General features: G+C 39.3%; 1 protein-coding gene across 2 annotated transcripts in view; it reads left to right on the top strand.

The window, feature by feature from the left end:
* The window catches only part of MED27 (mediator complex subunit 27), a 182,250-nt gene that overhangs the window by 135,118 nt on the left and 27,621 nt on the right, over positions 1–19,511 (top strand). For both annotated transcript variants that reach the window (XM_073314820.1, XM_073314821.1), the window contains exons 4-5: positions 1,449–1,542; positions 16,841–16,948. In XM_073314820.1, the coding sequence (XP_073170921.1) occupies positions 1,449–1,542; positions 16,841–16,948 (202 nt within the window). The remainder of the gene's footprint in view (positions 1–1,448; positions 1,543–16,840; positions 16,949–19,511) is intronic.

Genomic DNA, 19,511 nt, shown 5'->3' with positions numbered 1-19,511 from the left:
TAGGTTGCAATATTATCTTTATTATCAATAATTATTACTTAATTCACCATAAGTGTGCATAGTGCCTTGCAGACAAAAAGTACAAGTTCCTTCCTGAGGTGTTTATAATTTAAATTCCATGAAGTACAAAAGGTTTGCTTTCTGAAATAGTGTATGTAGGAGGGGTGCTATAAAATCTTTAGGACCAACACTTCAGAATAGCTATATTAATCTGGCATTGTAAAGCCACGAATGAATTATGTAGGTCTTCTCAAACAAGAGGCAATATAAACTTTATGGCACCTCATGCTCCCACATGTTGTCACATATTCAATATAATTTTGCCAGAGTGAAGTGATTTTTTGAAAAAAATCACTTATTCTCATCTAGTTTAGAATTATTTCTTTATTGCTCCTCTCTCTGCTTTCACATTGGGTTGCCTTGTTTACCACAATATATTAAACGTGTGTGACTCTTTGAAGTATGTTAGTTACTAAGGAAACACAGCTGTCATTCGCAAAAAGAAAAGGAGGACTTGTGGCACCTTAGAGACTAACCAATTTATTTGAGCATGAGCTTTCATGAGCTACAGCTCACTTCATCGGATGCATCCGATGCTGTAGCTCACGAAAGCTCATGCTCAAATAAATTGGTTAGTCTCTAAGGTGCCACAAGTCCTCCTTTTCTTTTTGCGAATACAGACTAACACGGCTGTTACTCTGAAACCTGACAGCTGTCATTGGTATGAATGGAGTTCAATGAGATCACATTGCTAGAATTTCAGTGCTGAACTTCTGTTTCCTATTGCATTCTACCATATTATTCAAAGGTTGCATTTGTGAGCATTTTGTGTGCATTTCGTATTGCTCCAAAGTGATCTTCCAGTTTGCTGCTCTTCTCGCATTCAGCTTTGCTGGTGTATGTCAGAGATGGTTGAATTAAATGTAAAAAACTTATAGCATGCACCCAACTCTGACTGATGAGTTGGAAGGATGATATCTGAATTAGTGATTATTACAAATGTAATACAAAGTCAGTTTATATAATGTCATGGAACAATCCTTGACCAGTAACTGATGGCAAGTGGTATGACAGAAAAGTGCTTTAAAAGTATTTTGGGAGCACAGCTGTAGAAATGCTTGAAAATTCTAGAGGAGTTTTGCCATGAAGGTATGGAGGGAGTCTACTGATTTCAGGTGCTCTGTAGTAGGAGGAATTCTCTCACCTTTGGAAATGCAGTAGCTAATTAGGAAGAGGGGAGGGAATCAGCCATCCACCTCTTCTTCCTTTCCTCACCATTCCTTGCACGCATTGGCTGGAATAAAACTTCTGGCTTGTTACCTATTGGATGGTTTGTCAAGATGGATTTTGAAAACTGTACCACAATCTGTTTGTGATTATTTTCATTGGTGCATATGTGGCATAAATAGACTTCTAAAATTTTTGGGTTTTTTTGTTTTGTTTGGTAGGTATGTTGATGATGTGATCAGCCGCATTGATAGGATGTTCCCTGAAATGTCTATCCATTTATCCAGGCCAAATGGAACCTCTGCAATGCTTCTGGTAAGTTCCACCATTTGGTTTTGAGGTAATCCAGTGGGGGTTGAATGCTTAAAGGACTAATTTGCTGTTCTTAAAATGAATATTGCTAAAGACTCAAGTACATTTCAGAGTAGTAGTGTCCTGAGGCGGTACAATAATGTAGTTCATTTCTTCCTCTTGGTAAGGAAGATGGGAAAATATATTTGACTTAGTCCGAAAGCAAAAAGTACTGATCCAGTCCTGGAAGTCATATTGGCAGAGTTCAGAATCAGGAGGACTTTGTGGGAATCAGCCCATGGACATTGCAAAATGTGATTCCCAAGATCGCTCTGCATTTCTGATGGAGAGTTGCAGGAAAGATTATTAATTGAACAGGAAAAGCATTAAATGAGTTTGAGGGGAAAATACATGTCTTTAATTTTTGCACTGATAAAAAGTTTGATAAATAACATCAGAATGACTGAGAGTCATTTGACAGTAAAAAGATTTTGCCGTCTTGACTATGATCCTGATTCTGCAGCATTGAAGTAAAGGAAGTGTTGCCATTGAGTGCAGTGGGAGCAGGATCAAGTCTTGTTGCTGATTCTTAATTGGAGAAGCAAATATTCTTAGTATTAAGATCTTCCTATTATCCATATTCTCCTACTTTGATTTAGTGAAGGGATTAATCTTTTAATTTAGAGGGCTTTTTGTTTTGAAAAGAAAAGTAAATGGTCAAAAATAGCTCCTCTCTCTAAAGGGATTAATGTGCTACTTTAACATCCAAACTATTAGATATGATTGTGGAAGACTGAGTCTACCCAGCCTCAAACACGTTAACCGTGCCTTCAGCAGCATTATGAGGGAGGGCGAGTTTAATGGGGTAAAAAAATCCCAGTGAAATAAGTTTGTCAAATTATTTCTGGGTCATTGAGTTTCTGTTCCATGATCTAGTCAGGAATTTGGCATCGGAGGGAATGAGCAGTAAAGACTGGATTATCGATAAACAGGTCTGAGATATTAGAGTTTCTTCTGTTTGAGTGAGCAAGCTTTTATTCCACAAGGACCTATCAGCCACATCAATTTTCACATGCAGCTGCTGCGTTAATGTCAAGACGAGAGCATTTAAAATTTTTAGGGTAGAAGATTAACCTGTTGAAGGGTTTTGAGCAGTGGCTGTATGACACTTTTAATGTAGTTAGCTATTTTTGTGCTATCAAGGTGAGTGATAGAAGTCCCATTTTTTGGCACATTTAAAATAAAACAAAAAAATATATACTATGGGTGGGAGAGGAAGTGGATGGGACCTATTCAATCTTTTTCATCTAACTTCTCATTCCATTTCCTTTTATGATTAATTTTTCATTGTCACATACACAACTATGGAAAGATTGGATATAACAGCTGTGTGGGTAGGTATGGATATATATGTAGTTTAAAACACTGTCATAAAAAGGTTCAGAAACTAGGGTAATTTCTACAAGGGTATCCAGCATTAGCACTTTGATACTGTGCTGATGGTCTTGTACATGTTAGATAACAAATATCCACGTGGAAAGTGGTCTCAAGGAGACAGAATATGGGACCAGAAAAAGGTTAACCTGTTCACGTTACAGAACACATTTCTTGGTTTACTTAGTGCTTCCTGGCTCATTATTCAAAGTATTTAATCTTCTATAGTTATAGTGAATATTAAAATGAATCTAAAATCAGAATCTTTGACAAAATGTAGCAATACACTGGCCTTCAATTTCAAATGTTGGGTCATTTAATCCAATTTTACACTGATGATTTCATCTGTATTTCTCAACAGGGGGAAGGAAAGACTTGCACAAGATGTGCTGATTTATAATTATAATATCCTGGTGGTCATTCTAACCTTCTTTTTTGGTCACTTTGTTGGAAACTTCAGTTAATCAGATGTAGAAAAGAATTCAAGCTTTCATTTAATGTCCAGTCTGAGACCAAGCTAAACCAAACTGTAAACATATTTGACAGGTTTCACAGTAGCAGCCGTGTTAGTCTGTATTTGCAAAAAGAAAAGGAGTACTAGTGGCACCTGAGAGACTAACCAATTTATTTGGGCATAAGCTTTCGTGAGCTATAGCTCACTTCATCGGATGCATCGATGAAGTGAACTATAGCTCACAAAAGCTTATGCTCAAATAAATTGGTTAGTCTCTCAGGTGCCACTAGTACTCCTTTTCTTTTTGTAAACATATTTGTGACTCACTGTTAGTTGCCATCTAGAATCTGGGCTGTTTCTGTCGCATTTGTAGACTTTAGAACCCTCAGTATGGGAAAATTCCCTGTACATTCCTTAAAAGGATGAGTTTGTTTATCCATAAGTCTAGCTGTGTTGATATTTAGTTTCAGGTAATCAACTAACATCCCATTATTAATTTTCTTTGAACAGACAAAAAATTTTAAGAGATTAACTGAGTCAGAAGTTAAACAGCTGCTTTCATAGGCATTAAAACATGTCAGTTTGATTAATCAAATGGAACCACATAATATCTAAGGAGCCATAAAATGGTAGTCCTCATGATGCTTTTAAAGTCGCTCTTAGGTTTATTTATTTATAGCATTTTCTGTATGAGAACATATTTTCACTTTGAACCCAACTTTGCTGGATTCAGAGCAGCTCCTACTAAAGGCTGAGTGCCCTCAAATTATTTTATTGTAGTGGGAGTTGAGGACACTCAACACTGTTTAGGACCAAGTCCCAAGCATACAATGTGATTTGGCCACATTGACAGAGTACAAGTAAGGAATAAAGTTGTTGGAAGAGACTCTTTTTTTGCAATAAGTAATAACATGTTGGATTGCACGATTAACTTGCCCTCTGTGTACCACCACTAAATCAAGGACATGATTACTGGTACCAGATACTTGCAGTGTACTGAACCAGTGATATTCACCTTTCGGTTGGTATTCACATAATCCACAATCAGAGATCATGAAACTTTGTTGTTTGTTGTATACGGTCATGTAATGATCATTTTTCTTTTCAGGCAGCTATTCCTTCTATTTCCCATCTGTGTCAGGCTATGTTGCCAATATGGCATCTTCCATTTGCCCCTCACTGCCATAACAGCTTTTGCTGGTTTCAGCCACAATCGGTCAGTGAAAGGGGCTCTGTGATGGGCAGTGAGACTGGTACCTGTGCCACTAGAGAAAAGTGAGTCTTCCCTAATACTTGTGACTTGTCGATATCTGAGTGAGAGTCCCAAGTAAGACCAGTTTAGAGTTTCTGCACAACGGCACTTTTTCTCTGCCACAACGCTTCCTGGTTCATTCCCTTACTTCAAATAGTGATTCAAAAGACATGTATTATTTTAATTTAAAAAATTTGTATCAACAATCTGTTTACCAAGTAGTCTTTATTAAATAACTATATAATCTCATTGATGCAACCTTTGTCCATCCCTTCCCTACTGTTTTGTCCCCGCTCAGTTTTGCATTATGTCTGAAATTATAGTGTAAGCTCTCTGAGGCAGGGGACGTGTCTTGCTTTTGTACTGCAAGGCATCCAGCATGCTCTAAAATAATTCAGCTGACCAAGAAAAGTATATACTTACTAATAAAGGTATTGGCATGAGGAACAAGTATATTAAGAAGGCCCAAATTGTTGTGACCTTGAGGGCCCATATTTTCAAACATTGGGCTGGATTGTGCCCTCTCCCTTTGTGAGTGGAAGAGACCAAAATGGTAGGTCAGTGCAGGGGATGTTATGGAAGGGATCTGCTGGGTCAAAAACATGGCCTCCCTCAATGTTAAATTAACCCTTCACGCTGTGTAACTCTCATTGTGGGGCTTCGGGATATGTATTTGGAATCCTGCTTCTAGGGAGCTGGAAGAGGGCACATGCAGAGGCCAAGAGAAGTCCATTTGTTTGGGGAACCAACCTCCCGTTTGTTCTATGTGTAATGGGGATGTAACTTTGATGTTCTATCCCAAAAAATCAAAGGCAAGACAATTCCACAAGGAGAACTTCATAATTTCCAGCCCCACGACCACCCCCTTCCCCCGGAAATTCTCACTCAGAGGATGATCTTGCCCTTCGTTTTAAAACATTTTCATTTTCAGACTTAGCAATGCATGTTCTGTTATCATGACCTTTTTGAGTGTCTAGTTTGAAGTTTTGAAGTTTAGCTGTTCTTAGTTATCTTTATGGGGGAAGTGGTAAAAATATGCTTGCTATACCTTTTATAACTTCAAAAGGATGAAGGAGTTTGTTCAAACTTTCCAAAACAAATCACCTCTGGGAAGAGAACTTACACTGAAAATGTTAGCCCAAAAGATTATTGTTCGAGAAAGTTTTGAGAATTTAGAAATTGTTTTGCAACTTTAACAATAGCAGTTGTGACTACTGTAATCCACAATTCCTTCAATGTCCCAGAAGTAGTAGTTCTCACTGGAAAGACACCATCTGGCAAACAAAAGTAGACCTGCAGGCTTGCTTTCAACTGGTAGTAACCTTCTTGCGAAGCTTGTCCATCAGTTAGCAGTATACATCTTTCAACACAAGTCGCAACCAGTAAGCAAGAAGATACTAACCTATTCCTAGAAGCATAAATGTTGATTCTGAAAGATTCTTACATGCAATCCTATGTGGCTGTTGCTTCTTCCAGACAACTGAGTCTTTTTGTGTTTCAGATTTATACACAGCAATTGTACCTCATTAGCTTGGATTTAGGCTGCATAGACCAAACACATAAATCATTGACATCTTTCAGAGCTGTGTGAAATCCTCAACTGATTTTAAAAGCTGTTTATCATGGTATTTCAGTGTGCAGTTTAATCCCAATCTACACTATTGATTTTTCAATTAATTTTTTACTTGTAGCTATGCATGAAAGAAGACAAACATTCACTTTAGATCAGCTTCAATAAAAGTGCTATGCAAAATTAATTTGCTATGGCAGTGGAGTGAACAGAGGACTCTTTTAAGGTTTTTCTTTGACTTTGTTGCTCAACTTCCATTAGCTTGCAATATTTAAATTGGGATGATAAACAGATAAACTTTTCCTAATATGTTAAGAATACATGAATTGTCTTAGACTTTTTGTTGTTTCTTTGATTATTTAACCTGTTAGATTCCACACAACATTCTTTGTAAAACAGGTGTGTTTCTTGTGAGATCAACTATCTTCTTTGTTACTTTGTGGTGATCACTGCCCGGGGGAAAGTATTCATCTCCCTAAATTAAGAGTTTGGAAAAAATTTTAGAACATGGACCCTATCTTAATAAACATACTGGGATTGATTCTCAATTATGATGTTCCTGTGCTTGAACTGTAAGCCACCCTAGCGCTCCCTGTATCCTGGGCTGTGAAGGGACCAAACCAGCCCTCAGTGTGAATTAGAGCACATTCAGAGATCATATCAAGCATACTTCCTTGTGATGGCAGCAGTCGTGCCAAAATGGGAAGTCATTTGTGACCCTTGCAGTGTGAGAGCCCTAAGTCACTTTTAACCATTTTGCAGCCTGCCTTTTAATAATCAGAAGAAGACCTTCAATTTTGAATGAAAAGTACTCATACTTGACTTAAATCCCTTTTTATGGTTGTAGTGAACCACTTAGTGTGAAGCAGGTAGACATTTTTATGTACTCTCTCACCTGGGCTTCCATAATGTCAAGATTACATGCAAAGTCACTTTTAACAAGATTTACAGTCAGCAGTTTTCTCCAGAAAGCGGCTGTACGTTCAGAGTCAGATCCTTAGCTGGTGTAAATTGATGTTGCTCCAATAAAAGTAAATGGATCATACCCTAAAACTTTAATAAATTGTGAAATGCACAATGTATTTCAAAATAATTAGAGCTTTCTTCCCTGTTGGCTTTCATATTACTGGGGTGATCAAAACTGGTACACTTTATTTGTAATAGGTAAAATACAGATTAAGAAGACAGGATTTTGTTTCTTTGCAGTGGAACTCTCCTGATTTTGGCAGACCCACAGAATATCATTTGTCCTTTTGTTCTTTCCAAACTAACAGTTTTCTCAAGTTTTACTATGATTATAAGGCTAGGAAAAGAGAATACCAATATTAGAAACAGTAGAATTGCCAGTGCAAATGTCATCTTTGGTTTTAAGGTAGAGTGTCTCTAAAAATTCAACTATCGCAATTGCCCTGTGTCTATAATGACTTTTCACAGTATGGTTCTTTTTCAACCATCTTGTGACCATTATCAAAATTCAAAACCTTGTGGTGTGATATTTTAATGATACTGCCAATATATATAAGGTAGCATATTTATTCAAACATCAAAAAGGGCTTTACAAATTAATGTAAGCATTATCTCCATTTTACAGATGAGGCACGGGAAAGTTGTGATTTATCCAAAGTCACACAGCAATTCAGGAATAGAACCAAGTTCTTCTGTTTTCAGTCACTAGACCATTCTGCCTCTCTCTGTCACCAGGACTGACTGCCTTCTAACGTTGTAAAGGCATATAAAAGGAACAGTAGAGCAGATATAAACACTGGGAAAATGTGCTTTAAAAAACACTGGAAGAGTTTTATTGTTTTGAGCTGTTTCGAGCTGTTTCTAACACACAATGATTTAAATAACTGAATTCTAATTTTGGAAAATACTTTCTGCCAAAACAAAGCTCGTTTCAGAAATAGCATGTTCTTCTGATATTTTTTTATCAAGCAATCTTTTTGATGATAAATTCATTGTATACATTTATACTGCTAGATAGATTTTTACCTACTCCTTCCCTCATCTACTTTTCATGCCCTAAAAGGAGAGAGATTTTTGACATAGTTTCCATTCATTCTCATTAAAATCAGATAATTTGCATTTTAACTTTTAAATCTTGTTCCAGGCATTTTAAGCAGACTGATTGTATGGAATTGGGTCGTATTAATTGCAAATGGGCTAGACATCTGTTCACTAAGATGGAAGACTTTTTTGGCTCAGTTTTTGTTTTTCTATATATTGTAGCCACAGTGCTTTAATTAAAATTACCACCATTTTCTATTGGAAACCCAGTTTTTGAGGTTTATAATTTGACCATGAAAAAAGATATCAAATTGAATCTTGTTCTATCAGATCTTATCCTGAGAGCAGTTAAACATTTTTTTTATATATTTCATTATCCAGTGATTTAGAATCAGTCATCTATGCTTGAACAATGTAATGTTTACTTTAAAAAAATCCCTATTTCCCCCAATGCTAATCAGTATAAGGCCTCATCCTTAAAATCCTGCTTGTTGTTCTTGATTTCCTCAGCATTTGTAGTATTCCCTCCTCTATTTTTCTAAAGCAAAATTAGCAAATTTTAAAAGTGACCATTGTTAATATCTCCTCTCTGTATTTACAATGAACTTTTTATTGTGCATAAGCAAGATGGGAACAATCAACCAAATGTAAGAAAATCTTTAATAGGGCACTGATTAATTGTGAGGTTTTTAATATTTTGGAGACTTGCCAGTTTCCAGTATTTATCTGGGACACTGAGTTACAGCTTCTTTTGCCAGAGTCAGAACTAGGAGAACCAATCTCAAACCCTTGTCCCTGCATCAAACCCCACCTCCTTTCATCATCACAGTCTGACCTGCCTCCCTGTGCTGCTAGTACATGACTGTCTCCTCAGGTCAGGGACAAGCAGTGTGGAGGGCAGGTCACCTTATGGGTTGTAGATAGGAAAGAACTTCTATGGAACCAGCATAATCTATGAGCAGCAGAGCCCTGGAGTGTGTGTGTGCGTGTTACTCTCTACCTGCTTTTGGTGGGTGGGAGTTAGTAAGGTGAGGAGGCGAAGGAAAGAAGAAGGAGCAGGGAGAGGTGGAGAGAAGCTGGAGATGAGTTTATTCAGCTTCTATTCGTCTGTATAGGTGAATATGCATCCAATTCCAGAGTGTCAGCGATCCATTTTGACACTCTAGTAGAGCTTCTTATTTGTTGACGGAAGTCAGACATCCTTCCCATCCCATCCCAGTAATATTACTGTGGTATTAAAATTTAGAATGAGGAAAGTGAAACTTAAGAAACTATGTCTTCAGTAGCAAATTAATCTTCATTGGACTGGGATAATTATACCATAAATGTGACTGGCCCACGGGCAAAACCTGTCTTCTAACCTTTTAGCAATATTGTTTGCCAGTTTGGTCTCCTTATTAACAGAATATGCCTTGTTACTGAGGGAAAAGATCACCAACTGATCCTTAATATGGGAAAATCATTTAAAGACCTTAATTTGTGTTGACTTTTTAACGTGCACTATTGCAATTAAGTTAGATTAATGAAAGGTAAATTCCAGCCTCTACATTTAAAAAAAAAATTCTTGTAAAGAACCTAATTAGCATGTTGGTTTATTTAGCCTCTAATGGCTTAATTGCATCCTATCGTGCTATTTACAAATAGGCATCATTAAAGAATAATGATTGTGTGAGGGGAATTGCAGCATTCATACCAGCCTCAGATGAGAGAGAGGGAAAAATGGGAGGGAAAAATGGAGGGAAAAAATAGCTAATAGAAAGTCTGGTGCTTTTCTAATGCTCATATTTTCAATACACGTACAAATATGATTCGTGGCTGTTCTGCTGATTATCAAGATACAAGAGTAAAAAGACCAGTTCTGACTATTTTGCAAGGAGCAGGTGGGCTGGCCTTTTGCTGGTGAACGTGCACAGCTTCATTATGCTTTTAATTTGTTGATGCATCACTGTCTCCTAAGGTGAATGAAAACACACCCGGGCGCGCGCTCTCTCGCTCACACACATTCCTAGTGACATTAGGTATGCAAGTGAACTGAAAATAATAATTTTTTCTGTTTAGCTCTGCATTGCAGAGCATCTGCATTTCATATCAGCAGAGGATTCCCTGGAATTCTGAGAGGCAATCTGGAGTTGAGTGAATTTTCCTGCATAGTACTGGAACTTGGTGCCTTCAGCAACCTCTCTCCTAATATCAAAATATAAAATAAATCTAACAGAGGATGTCTATAATAGTATTTAATTAGTGCCTATAAGAGCCAATTAGTTTGTCATAATTTTCAGTACAGTACCAAAGTTACAAAGAGGAGATTTAAAGATATTTTCTCCAGACAGAATTTTGACCATTTTAAGCAAAATTTTGACCCTGCTACTACCAGTTTGGAGAGGGGGAGACTGTTTTTGCTTCCTTTTCTATCAGTAAGTTAATTAAAGTGAGCATTTTATAGGAGTCTAAGAATCACAAAATCAAATATTCAGATTACCTCTCTGAAGTGTCCCTCGTTTTTGGCTTAAAATGTTCATCTGCACTGTTCGTCATCTGTTCTATTAGTGTTAGACAAAATATTTTTAAATCTAGGATTTTACAAAGGGATTTTTATTTTACCCCTATTTTTGTCAGTAAAGTTGTATATTTCAGTACATTGTCTCTCCTTATCCTGGAGCTTCCCATTTTAGGAAACGGCATCATGAATATCTCAACTGTCAGATTGAGCACACAGTGGTTAAAACCAAGTTAGAACAGCATTGTTAGTAGACACAGAACCAAAACAGGTGCTACATGAGTGTTTAACTTGCAGCTGTTCCATTTTCAGTTCACAGAACTGTGGGGCATATTTTTCCATTCATATTAATTGAATTTTAAAGTGACCTTGTACATGTATTGATTTGAATTAAAATTTTTACATCAAGGGCGAGTTGGCACATATCCTACAGGCGAAATATTAAAAAGCCAAGTGCTGTCTAACAGGGTATCGACAGAAGAAGTTGAAGTTTAATGGGAAAAGTTTGCTTTAGAAGGGAAAAAATGTTGCCCACTTTAATTAAATTGAAAAGTAGCAGATCTCTACACTGATAGTAGCGCCCTATGATTATCATGTGTGCAGGTCGGGGGGGGGGGGGTACATTGAGTGTTCATTTAAAAAGGACTGGCAAGTGGGACTTGACTTCCAAAAGAAGAGATCTGCACTGCTGGAGCTCAGAGTAGTAATATGGACTCTGTTCCACACTGAAAGGAGTTATGGGGAGCTCTTGCGGCTTCCAAATCTCACAGCATTCCCCACTTAGGTGACAGGCTGTTGTACAGCCATTGCTGAGTGGAGTATTACTGGCCTCATTCTTTCAGTGACATTACAGAAATTACTATTAATCATTCTTTACCACAGTGACCTTTCCAAAATTTCTGCCTCTAGTTCTGTTCCATTCCCTAATCCTTTTGACAGGAGCCACAACCCCTTCAGTTTGGGGATTACTCAAGTCCTAGAATAAATTAATTGCTGAAACCCCCACTCCCTCTTGTTCAGTCATAAAAACTACTGGAACTCCGCTGTCAAGAAAACATGGGTATAAAATAGGAAACTTAATATTCCAACACCTGGCAGCTGTGAAGAACCCAGATTGATAATTTTTTAAAACATAAGATTGAAAGTTGCAATGTACTTAAGTGCTAAAATTTAGAACGTTTAGCACATATTTCAATAACAGGTTCTTTCCTTTATTTGTTAGATTCATGTGTATACGTAAGTCATTTATAAAAGAGGGCAGGTGGCCTGGCAGTAAAGCTACGTTAGACTGGGTAAGATTTTAGGACTTTGTCTTCTATGGATACATTTTAGGACTTTGTCTTCCATGCCCGAGGATGGAGCATTAACTTGCCCAGTTCTTTACACACTCAAGTTTTTCTCCCCATCTCAGTCTCCATTCCAAGAAATTTAAGCCACATCATGTACAGGCTTTAAAATCAGCCTCATCCAACTCTTTGACCTGAGAGCAATTCCTGTCCTAGGCCTGAGGAAACTGAACAAATACATATGCCAGCTCAGATTCAGGATGGTAACAGTTGACTCTATCAGTCCATCTCTTCAGGTTCAAGACTGGTTCATGACTGGACACGTAATTCTACGTAGCCATCCACCTAGCCCACAGGATGCACCTGAGATTTGCATTGGGGTCCAATCACCATCAGTCCAAAGTACTGCCCTGTGGACTCTCCACAGCATCAAGGATCTTCATAAAATGCCTAGCAGTCATGGTACCCATCTGAGAAGAAAGCATTCACTTCTGCCTGTACCTGGATGATTGTCTGATGAAGACAAAATTTGGCAGGAGATGGCAGCAAGCTTGGAATATGCCCTCTTCCTGTTCATCCAGCTAGGTGTCCTGGTGAACAATTAAAAAAAATCCTCTCTTATCCTGTCACAGCTGTGTACAGGCCTCCTCGAGCCACTTTACCCTGTTTACAGGGGCCAGTGTGAGGATGAGAATCTCACACCAAGCATTGAGAATTACTAAAAGTGGTACAGTGATAACTAGGAGCCATGAGTTGAAATTAAGAAAAGAAAAATTCATAGAATAGAATATCAGGGTTGGAAGGGACTTCAGGTGGTCATCTAGTCCAACCCCCTGCTCAGAGCAGGACTAATTCCCCGTAGTTGCCCCAGATCCCTAAATGGCCCCCTCAAGGATTGAACTCAGAACCCTGGGTTTAGCAGACCAATGCTCAAACCACTGAGCTATCCTTCCCCCCTAAGTGATACTTGCATAGAATATCAGGCATGGAAGGGACCTCAGGAGGTCATCTAGTCCAACCCCCAATTTTTGTCCCAGATCACTAAATGGCCCCTGCAAGGATTGAACTCACAACCATGGGTTTAGCAGGCCAATGCTCAAACCACTGAGCTGTCCTTCCCCCCCAAGAAAGGGGCTTTGAACCCGCAGCCTCCTACACACTGGGCGCACACCACACCCCCCAGACTACAGCGGGCTAAGGCAAAAAATCAGAAAAACTACGGAGAATGAGATTTATTAGAATGTGGAATAGTCTGTCAAGGTTAGCAGTGGAAGCACCATCACTCTGGTGCATTTTAATCTAAACTTCACAAAGTGCTGGAGAACATACAGTAGAAAATAGTCCTCTACTGGCTGGGAGATGGATTTAAGTAATCTAACAGATATTTTCTCACTTTTATGATTTTCCATTGAGGAAAAACTATGTAATGCTGTCTGTATAACTAATCACAAAGACAGAAATCCTTGTTGGACACACATCCTGTTAACAACGTTAAAACTCAAACTAATCTTTGAAAAGTAAATTGATATTACATTAAAATGCTTTCTTAATTATTGTATTTTGTCAGTAATTAAGGCTTATTTCTTTTCTTATATTCCACTGGATCCTACAGAGGTCCTTTGACGCTAGTTTTACTTTTTATATGTTGTGACGGGGCAAGGCCAGATGGCTATAGAAAAGTAGTGGGAGATAGATCTATTAGCTCCAGGCTAAACAAATCCCTGGTACCAGGTTAAGTGAAATGCTGTTCCAGGTCAGTTAAGACACCTGAGGCCAATTAAGAACTTTCCAGAAGGCAGGGAGAAGGCTAGGTTGATTGGGATACCTGAAGCCCATCAGGGGCTGGCTGAAACTAGTAAAAAGCCTCCCAGCTTGTCGGGGGGGTGTGTGTGTGTGTGTGCGTGTGTGTGTGCGTGCGTGTCAGGAGCTGTGGAAGGAAGTTGCGCTGTTGGAGAGGCTGAGTAGTACACACCATATCAGGCACAAGGAAGGAGGCCCTGAGGTAAGGGTGAAGTGAAGCTTGAGGAAGTAAGGGCTGCTGTGGGGAAAGTAGCCCAGGGAATTGTACATGTCATGTTTCTAAAAGGTCAGCTACCATAGCTGATACTATTAGGGTCCCTGGGCTGGAGCCCGGAGTAGAGGGTGGGCCCGGGCTTTCCCCCCCCCCCCACCTTTGCCCCCTGATTAATCACTGAGACTGGGAGACCACAGAGACTTGCAAAGAGTTATCCTTGCAAGGAAGGATAACTTCTCCTCACCTCCCTTGCTGGGCTTATGATGAAAATGGCTCAGTAGACTGTGACCCTCGTCTCTAGAGAAAGAAGGGTTACATGGAGGGTCACAGTGAGCCTCTGAGGCTAGCGAAATCCGCCAGGAAACGCGGGACCCAGGGAGGCAAGGACAGAGCTTTGTCACAATGTTTACTCTTTACAGAATAAATTAAAAATAGAAGGGTAAATATCCCCTTAAAACTATTGAAATTGAAACCTTTTTTTATTCTTGTAGCTGTAATCTGCCCCCTACCCCTTTTATTTTTTTCCCAAAGGGGCATCACGCTAGCCTTCTTTTATTTCATTTTTTTATTAAGTCGAAGTTACAATGAAATGTTAACTTACTACATGGTACATTACTTATGCAGGATCAGGTTAATAGTCAAAGAATCTGGCTAAATATTCTGGCTTGCTGGTTGGGAAGTCCTCCTCTGAGTATGATAAAAAGGGTGACCCAATTTCTAACTAGGTGTCCTTTTTTGGGCGCTTATCATGTTTGTGTACTTGATATATGTGACCCGAAGAGCCCTAATGCCCACTAGCACAGGTACTCTGTCTCTCCTGAGACCGACCCAACTAACTCGCTTCACCCAATCTCTTGTCATGATATTTATCCAAAAGGTAAGTGTGTAAGGTATCATCTAAAAGCTACCACCGCTCTGGTTATTAATATCACTGTAAAATGCATATGCTAATGTTGTATGTGAAGTTATGAATTCTCTCTGTGTGATGTTACTAGGACATGTTTTAAGACAAGACAGCCTAGCCTAGGTAAAGGTGATAAACAGATCTGTCCTAGACAAAGAGAAGTGAGTTTACCTCAATTTACATATTAGCAGTAAACAAAGCCATCAAGCTAAACCAGGGGGTTATCCTGCTCCTGAACTCGACAGAGAATTAACGTGGGTCCTGTGCCCCAGGGAGACTGAATCTCCCGGAGGCCTTCCTGACTTGTAAGACAAAAACAACCCCTTTGGGGATATAAGGAACAGAGAGATACTCCATCTTTATCCTTCACCTTAGGAGACAAAGAAACAAAGCAATTTGATCTGTGTGATGGGTCTAACCAGTAAAAGCAGGAAAGGAGACCGTGGGTGAGAGAAACCATCTTGAACAAAGACTGCATCTTGGTTGATTAAGTTTTGGACTTCTAGCTGTGTGTTTTCACTTTTATTTGCTTGTAGATATTTTTGCCTTTATCTCTTTTACTTGATATCACTTAATCTGTGTACTTTTGCTATTAACTTGCTTTGATTATAAATCAGCATTGTTGTGTAAGTTCCGTAAAGAGTATACTTCTGTAAAGCTAACAGCTTGGAAGTGTTTTACTGTCTCCATAAAGGCAGTGAACCTCTCACTTTCTCTGTGAGGATCCAAGAGAGGGACTGGTCCCTGCAGTAGGACGATTTGGAGGCAAATTTGAGGCTGGAAGGGTACTAAGATCAGCCTACAAGGAGTAACCAGGTTGCGCAAAGCCAGAGGATGGCTTGTGCGCTGCTGACAGTAGGGAAGCCATTTGTCAGGTTATAAACAAGTCTTTTTGTTATAAACCAAAACCAGTTATAAACCAGTTCTTTGTCCCCCATGTGGTAATGAGACAAACCCGGACATGGTTTTATCTGGTACTGGGCAAGGGAAGCCATAAAGTAGAGCATGCCGCTCCACCCCCGACAGCATAACCTCTCACACATGGTGTGTGCAAGATCATGCCAGCAGGAGTGGGGGTCGTGGTGGTGCGCTCTTCATTATGGCACCCCACATACAGTATGACCTTGCACACATGGTGCATGCAGTGTCACGTGGAGGGGGATGGGCATGCCAGCAGGGGCAAGACCCTGCGATTTCACACATACCAGAATGTGTGACATTCCAGGAATGTGAGAGTGGCCACAAGACACCCAGAGTTTCAAGGCAGACAGTGATTAAACCCATTACTGATCTGGGTGAACCCCAAAATGTCAAAGCTTGAAAGTTTTTCCAGTACATGTTTTACAAGGCTACAATTGCATAGGAGAAGTCACATTGCATGTAATATGCAATACAAAGTCTTGCTGCTAAAAACATCCCCTCCTTTTACATTTTTGTTAAAGTGAAAATGTTGTGCTTTAAACCCTGAACATGCATTTCAGGGGTAGCATTAGAAAAGTCTGATGATTCTTTTTAAATGTATTTGTTATGCATGCAGTTATGTTGGGGAGCGTAAAATATATTGAAACAGTCACATTTGCTCAGTATTTTTGACATATTGGGTTTTGTTAATTTAAGGAAGAGAGAGTTGTTTGGCAGTGTCATATCTGTACAGGTGAATTTCATGATCTAAAAAATTTTCTGACACAAATGGTCTACACTATTTACTTAATTCTGTCTTTTATTATCTGCCTCTCTTCCTCACACATGCACACAGTATTTTTGATCTTTATTTTCATCTTCCTGTAAAATTTTGCAAACTGAAATTCCCACAAATGTAAGCCATTAACTCCATGACCTTGTGAACGCAGACTTCACCCAGCTCTCTTTCAGCTTTGTTTTTGTCCTTGTCTTGTTATTGACAGGTTACCTTAGGAAAAGTGCTAAAAGTGATAGTGGTGATGCGAAGTCTCTTCATTGACCGGACAATCGTAAAAGGATATAATGAGGATGTCCACACTGAAGATGGCAAGGTAGGGTTTCCTCATCTCTAGCAGGGCTAAAGTTCGTATTTACCCCGATACCCTGGTTTTTGAGAAACTACAAAAAAGAAGCCTCATCCCACGTATGTTTGCGAACAAGAAACCATCACAAGAGGCTCAGCCGATGTTTTGCAAAGCTTTTCAGCTTTAAATTTAGCACACTTCACTCAGATTCTTCATACCCAAACGTCTGATTTTTCTCTAAGCCCTGGTGCCCTTGCTTGAATTTCTAATTTATCACCTTACACCACAGTTGCCTCATTAATAGTGTCTACTGAGGAAACATTTTTTCAGTGTACCAGCACATCAATAGCCCAGGGTTCACATTTCTCGTCTCTGAGAGCCACTGGGAAATCTTGGGCTAGTTTTATACTCAAGTTGATAAACTCTGTTATGAAAATCGTTGGTAGCCCTCAATAAGTTGCTTGTTGGTAATAGTACATCTCGAACAGCAGCTATTAAAGAAAGTGTAACCTGTATTTCCTTGAGTGATTTGCTTTATGAAAAATTCAACCTGCTTGAACCTCTACTTTCTGTTGATGGCACGCACTCCATATGGCTCTCTGTATAGCATCAGAAGATGTTAATGGGACCTGACAGCCTTCATCTTAGTTTTATTTTCTCTTTCAGAGTGGAATAAGCTCTCTTGCTGAGACACCCAACACAACTCACCCTTGCCAGTAACAAGTACTGAGCACCTCTGTCATTCACATTCTCTCAGGAGCTTTCTCCCCTTATTATGAATCCCATTAAAATACAAAGTTCTTTATAGCTAGATGAGCATGTGGCACCCATAGGCCATGTTATAATGAGAGATTTTTTCCATTCAAAAGAGGAACCCGTGTTTTAGCACACGGCAGCATGTTATGTACTGACCCTTAAGTTCAGTGGCTGAGTTTGAACCTCTCTTCCACAGAAGAGGTTAAGAGCTCTCTGTTAAAGGGAAGTACAACTCTGTTTTCCAGGTAAGAAATTCTCCCTTATGGAGTGGGGAGAATAGAAATTGCTTGAGAGCCCACTGGTTTTAAATCTGCACGCTTAGTAATGCAGATTAGGTACACCCTCACTTAACCATCAGATACACCCTGGAGCAGGAGATATTCTGGATATTAGTGAATAAAAGGAGACTCTTAAAAACCATAAAACCTCTGGTTTTGCATGCAAGTAAAACGATAACCCTACTCCTCTTAAAAAGCATTGATAATTTGATGAGAGGAGTGTACCATTTCAGCTTCACTTCCAGTCTTTGCCAACACTTGCAGTGAGACTGTATGAACTTGTGTCACTCACTCGTCAGCTCACTATTCCACTAGGCTAGTCTAGGACTTTACTAGTCCCAAACCTGAAGGCCCAGATTATTTGCAGGTATAAGCAGGCATAACTCCTTTGAGTTTGACGGAGTTGTGTCTACTTAAACCAGCAGCAATTTTGACTTAAAAATGTTGAGTGAATAAATATGTAGCTTGCTAGGTTGCCCAACTGGAATTCATATTGACAAGCAGTGGGCTACCTGTTTTTCCCTAATTAAATATGTTGGTAATTGGAGAGGAAGAGTAGGGCTGAACTCTTGCAGTAATGCTCTTTACTTTCTGTGTCTGCTGGGAAGGCGTGATTATAGTAAATTCCATTTCCTTTTCCCTTGTGACAGACGCTGTGGAAAAGAATTTTAGAGCGGTTGCCTACTGCAACTCCAGCTCTTCTACTCCCAGAACCAAAAAAGAAGAGACAGAGGAATAGAAAGGAAATGGAGAGAATTGTGGGGAGATTTCAAACATCATCTTTGAGAGAGAGAGCGAGAGAGAGAGAGTCAATACTTAGGATTGCAAAAGGAGTTAGGAAGAAATTTTCCTTATGAGCCGGTTATTTCATAGGTGTCCATTTCATGATGTCTTGCTTGTTTCTTGGAAGCATCTGGTACTCATCACTATGAGCGAGAAAATTCCTGACTAAATGGACCAATGGTTTCATCTACTGTGGCAATTCCTATGTTTCTGTCTTTATCATAAACCAAATAGGAAATAGAAGTTAGAACAATAGTAGTAGTTACATTGTGCTTTGTGTTTAAATTGCTGTACAAACATCATTCACTTAATTTTCCCGATATTCCAGTGAGGCAGGTCCAATAACAGTTTAAGGTGAAATGTGCACAGGAAGTGGCTTGGAGGAAAGGATGGGGAGAGTTTGGACAAAAGAGGCAGCAGAATTAAGAGGAGCCCCCTTACTGGAGAGTTCCAAGACATAAATAGGAGGCCAAAACTGGAGGATTAAATGTGAAGATAGGGCCAGAAGATGATTTGAGGTTAGAGTGGAAGGTGGATCTGAAGAGAGACATGAAGGCAAATGTATGTGGGTCAGGGGCATGAATAAGTTTTTATGTGGTTTTGATCTTGGAGAGGAAGAATGTTACACTAAATGCTGAGGCGTTTGGTATGAGAGTAGGGTAGATATTGATACTTCTAAGGATCAGAGTTTAGGATTTATAGATGCAGTGAGTTTGGTGGATTCTCTTGGACGCTGTTGAGCCACACAGGATTGGCATAGTTAGGAACAATTG

Source organism: Lepidochelys kempii, chromosome 16 (genome assembly GCF_965140265.1).
Source record: "Lepidochelys kempii isolate rLepKem1 chromosome 16, rLepKem1.hap2, whole genome shotgun sequence".
NCBI lineage: Eukaryota > Metazoa > Chordata > Testudines > Cheloniidae > Lepidochelys > Lepidochelys kempii.
The sequence above is the reverse complement of the archived record's forward strand: the minus strand, read 5'-3'. Positions and strand labels throughout refer to the sequence as shown.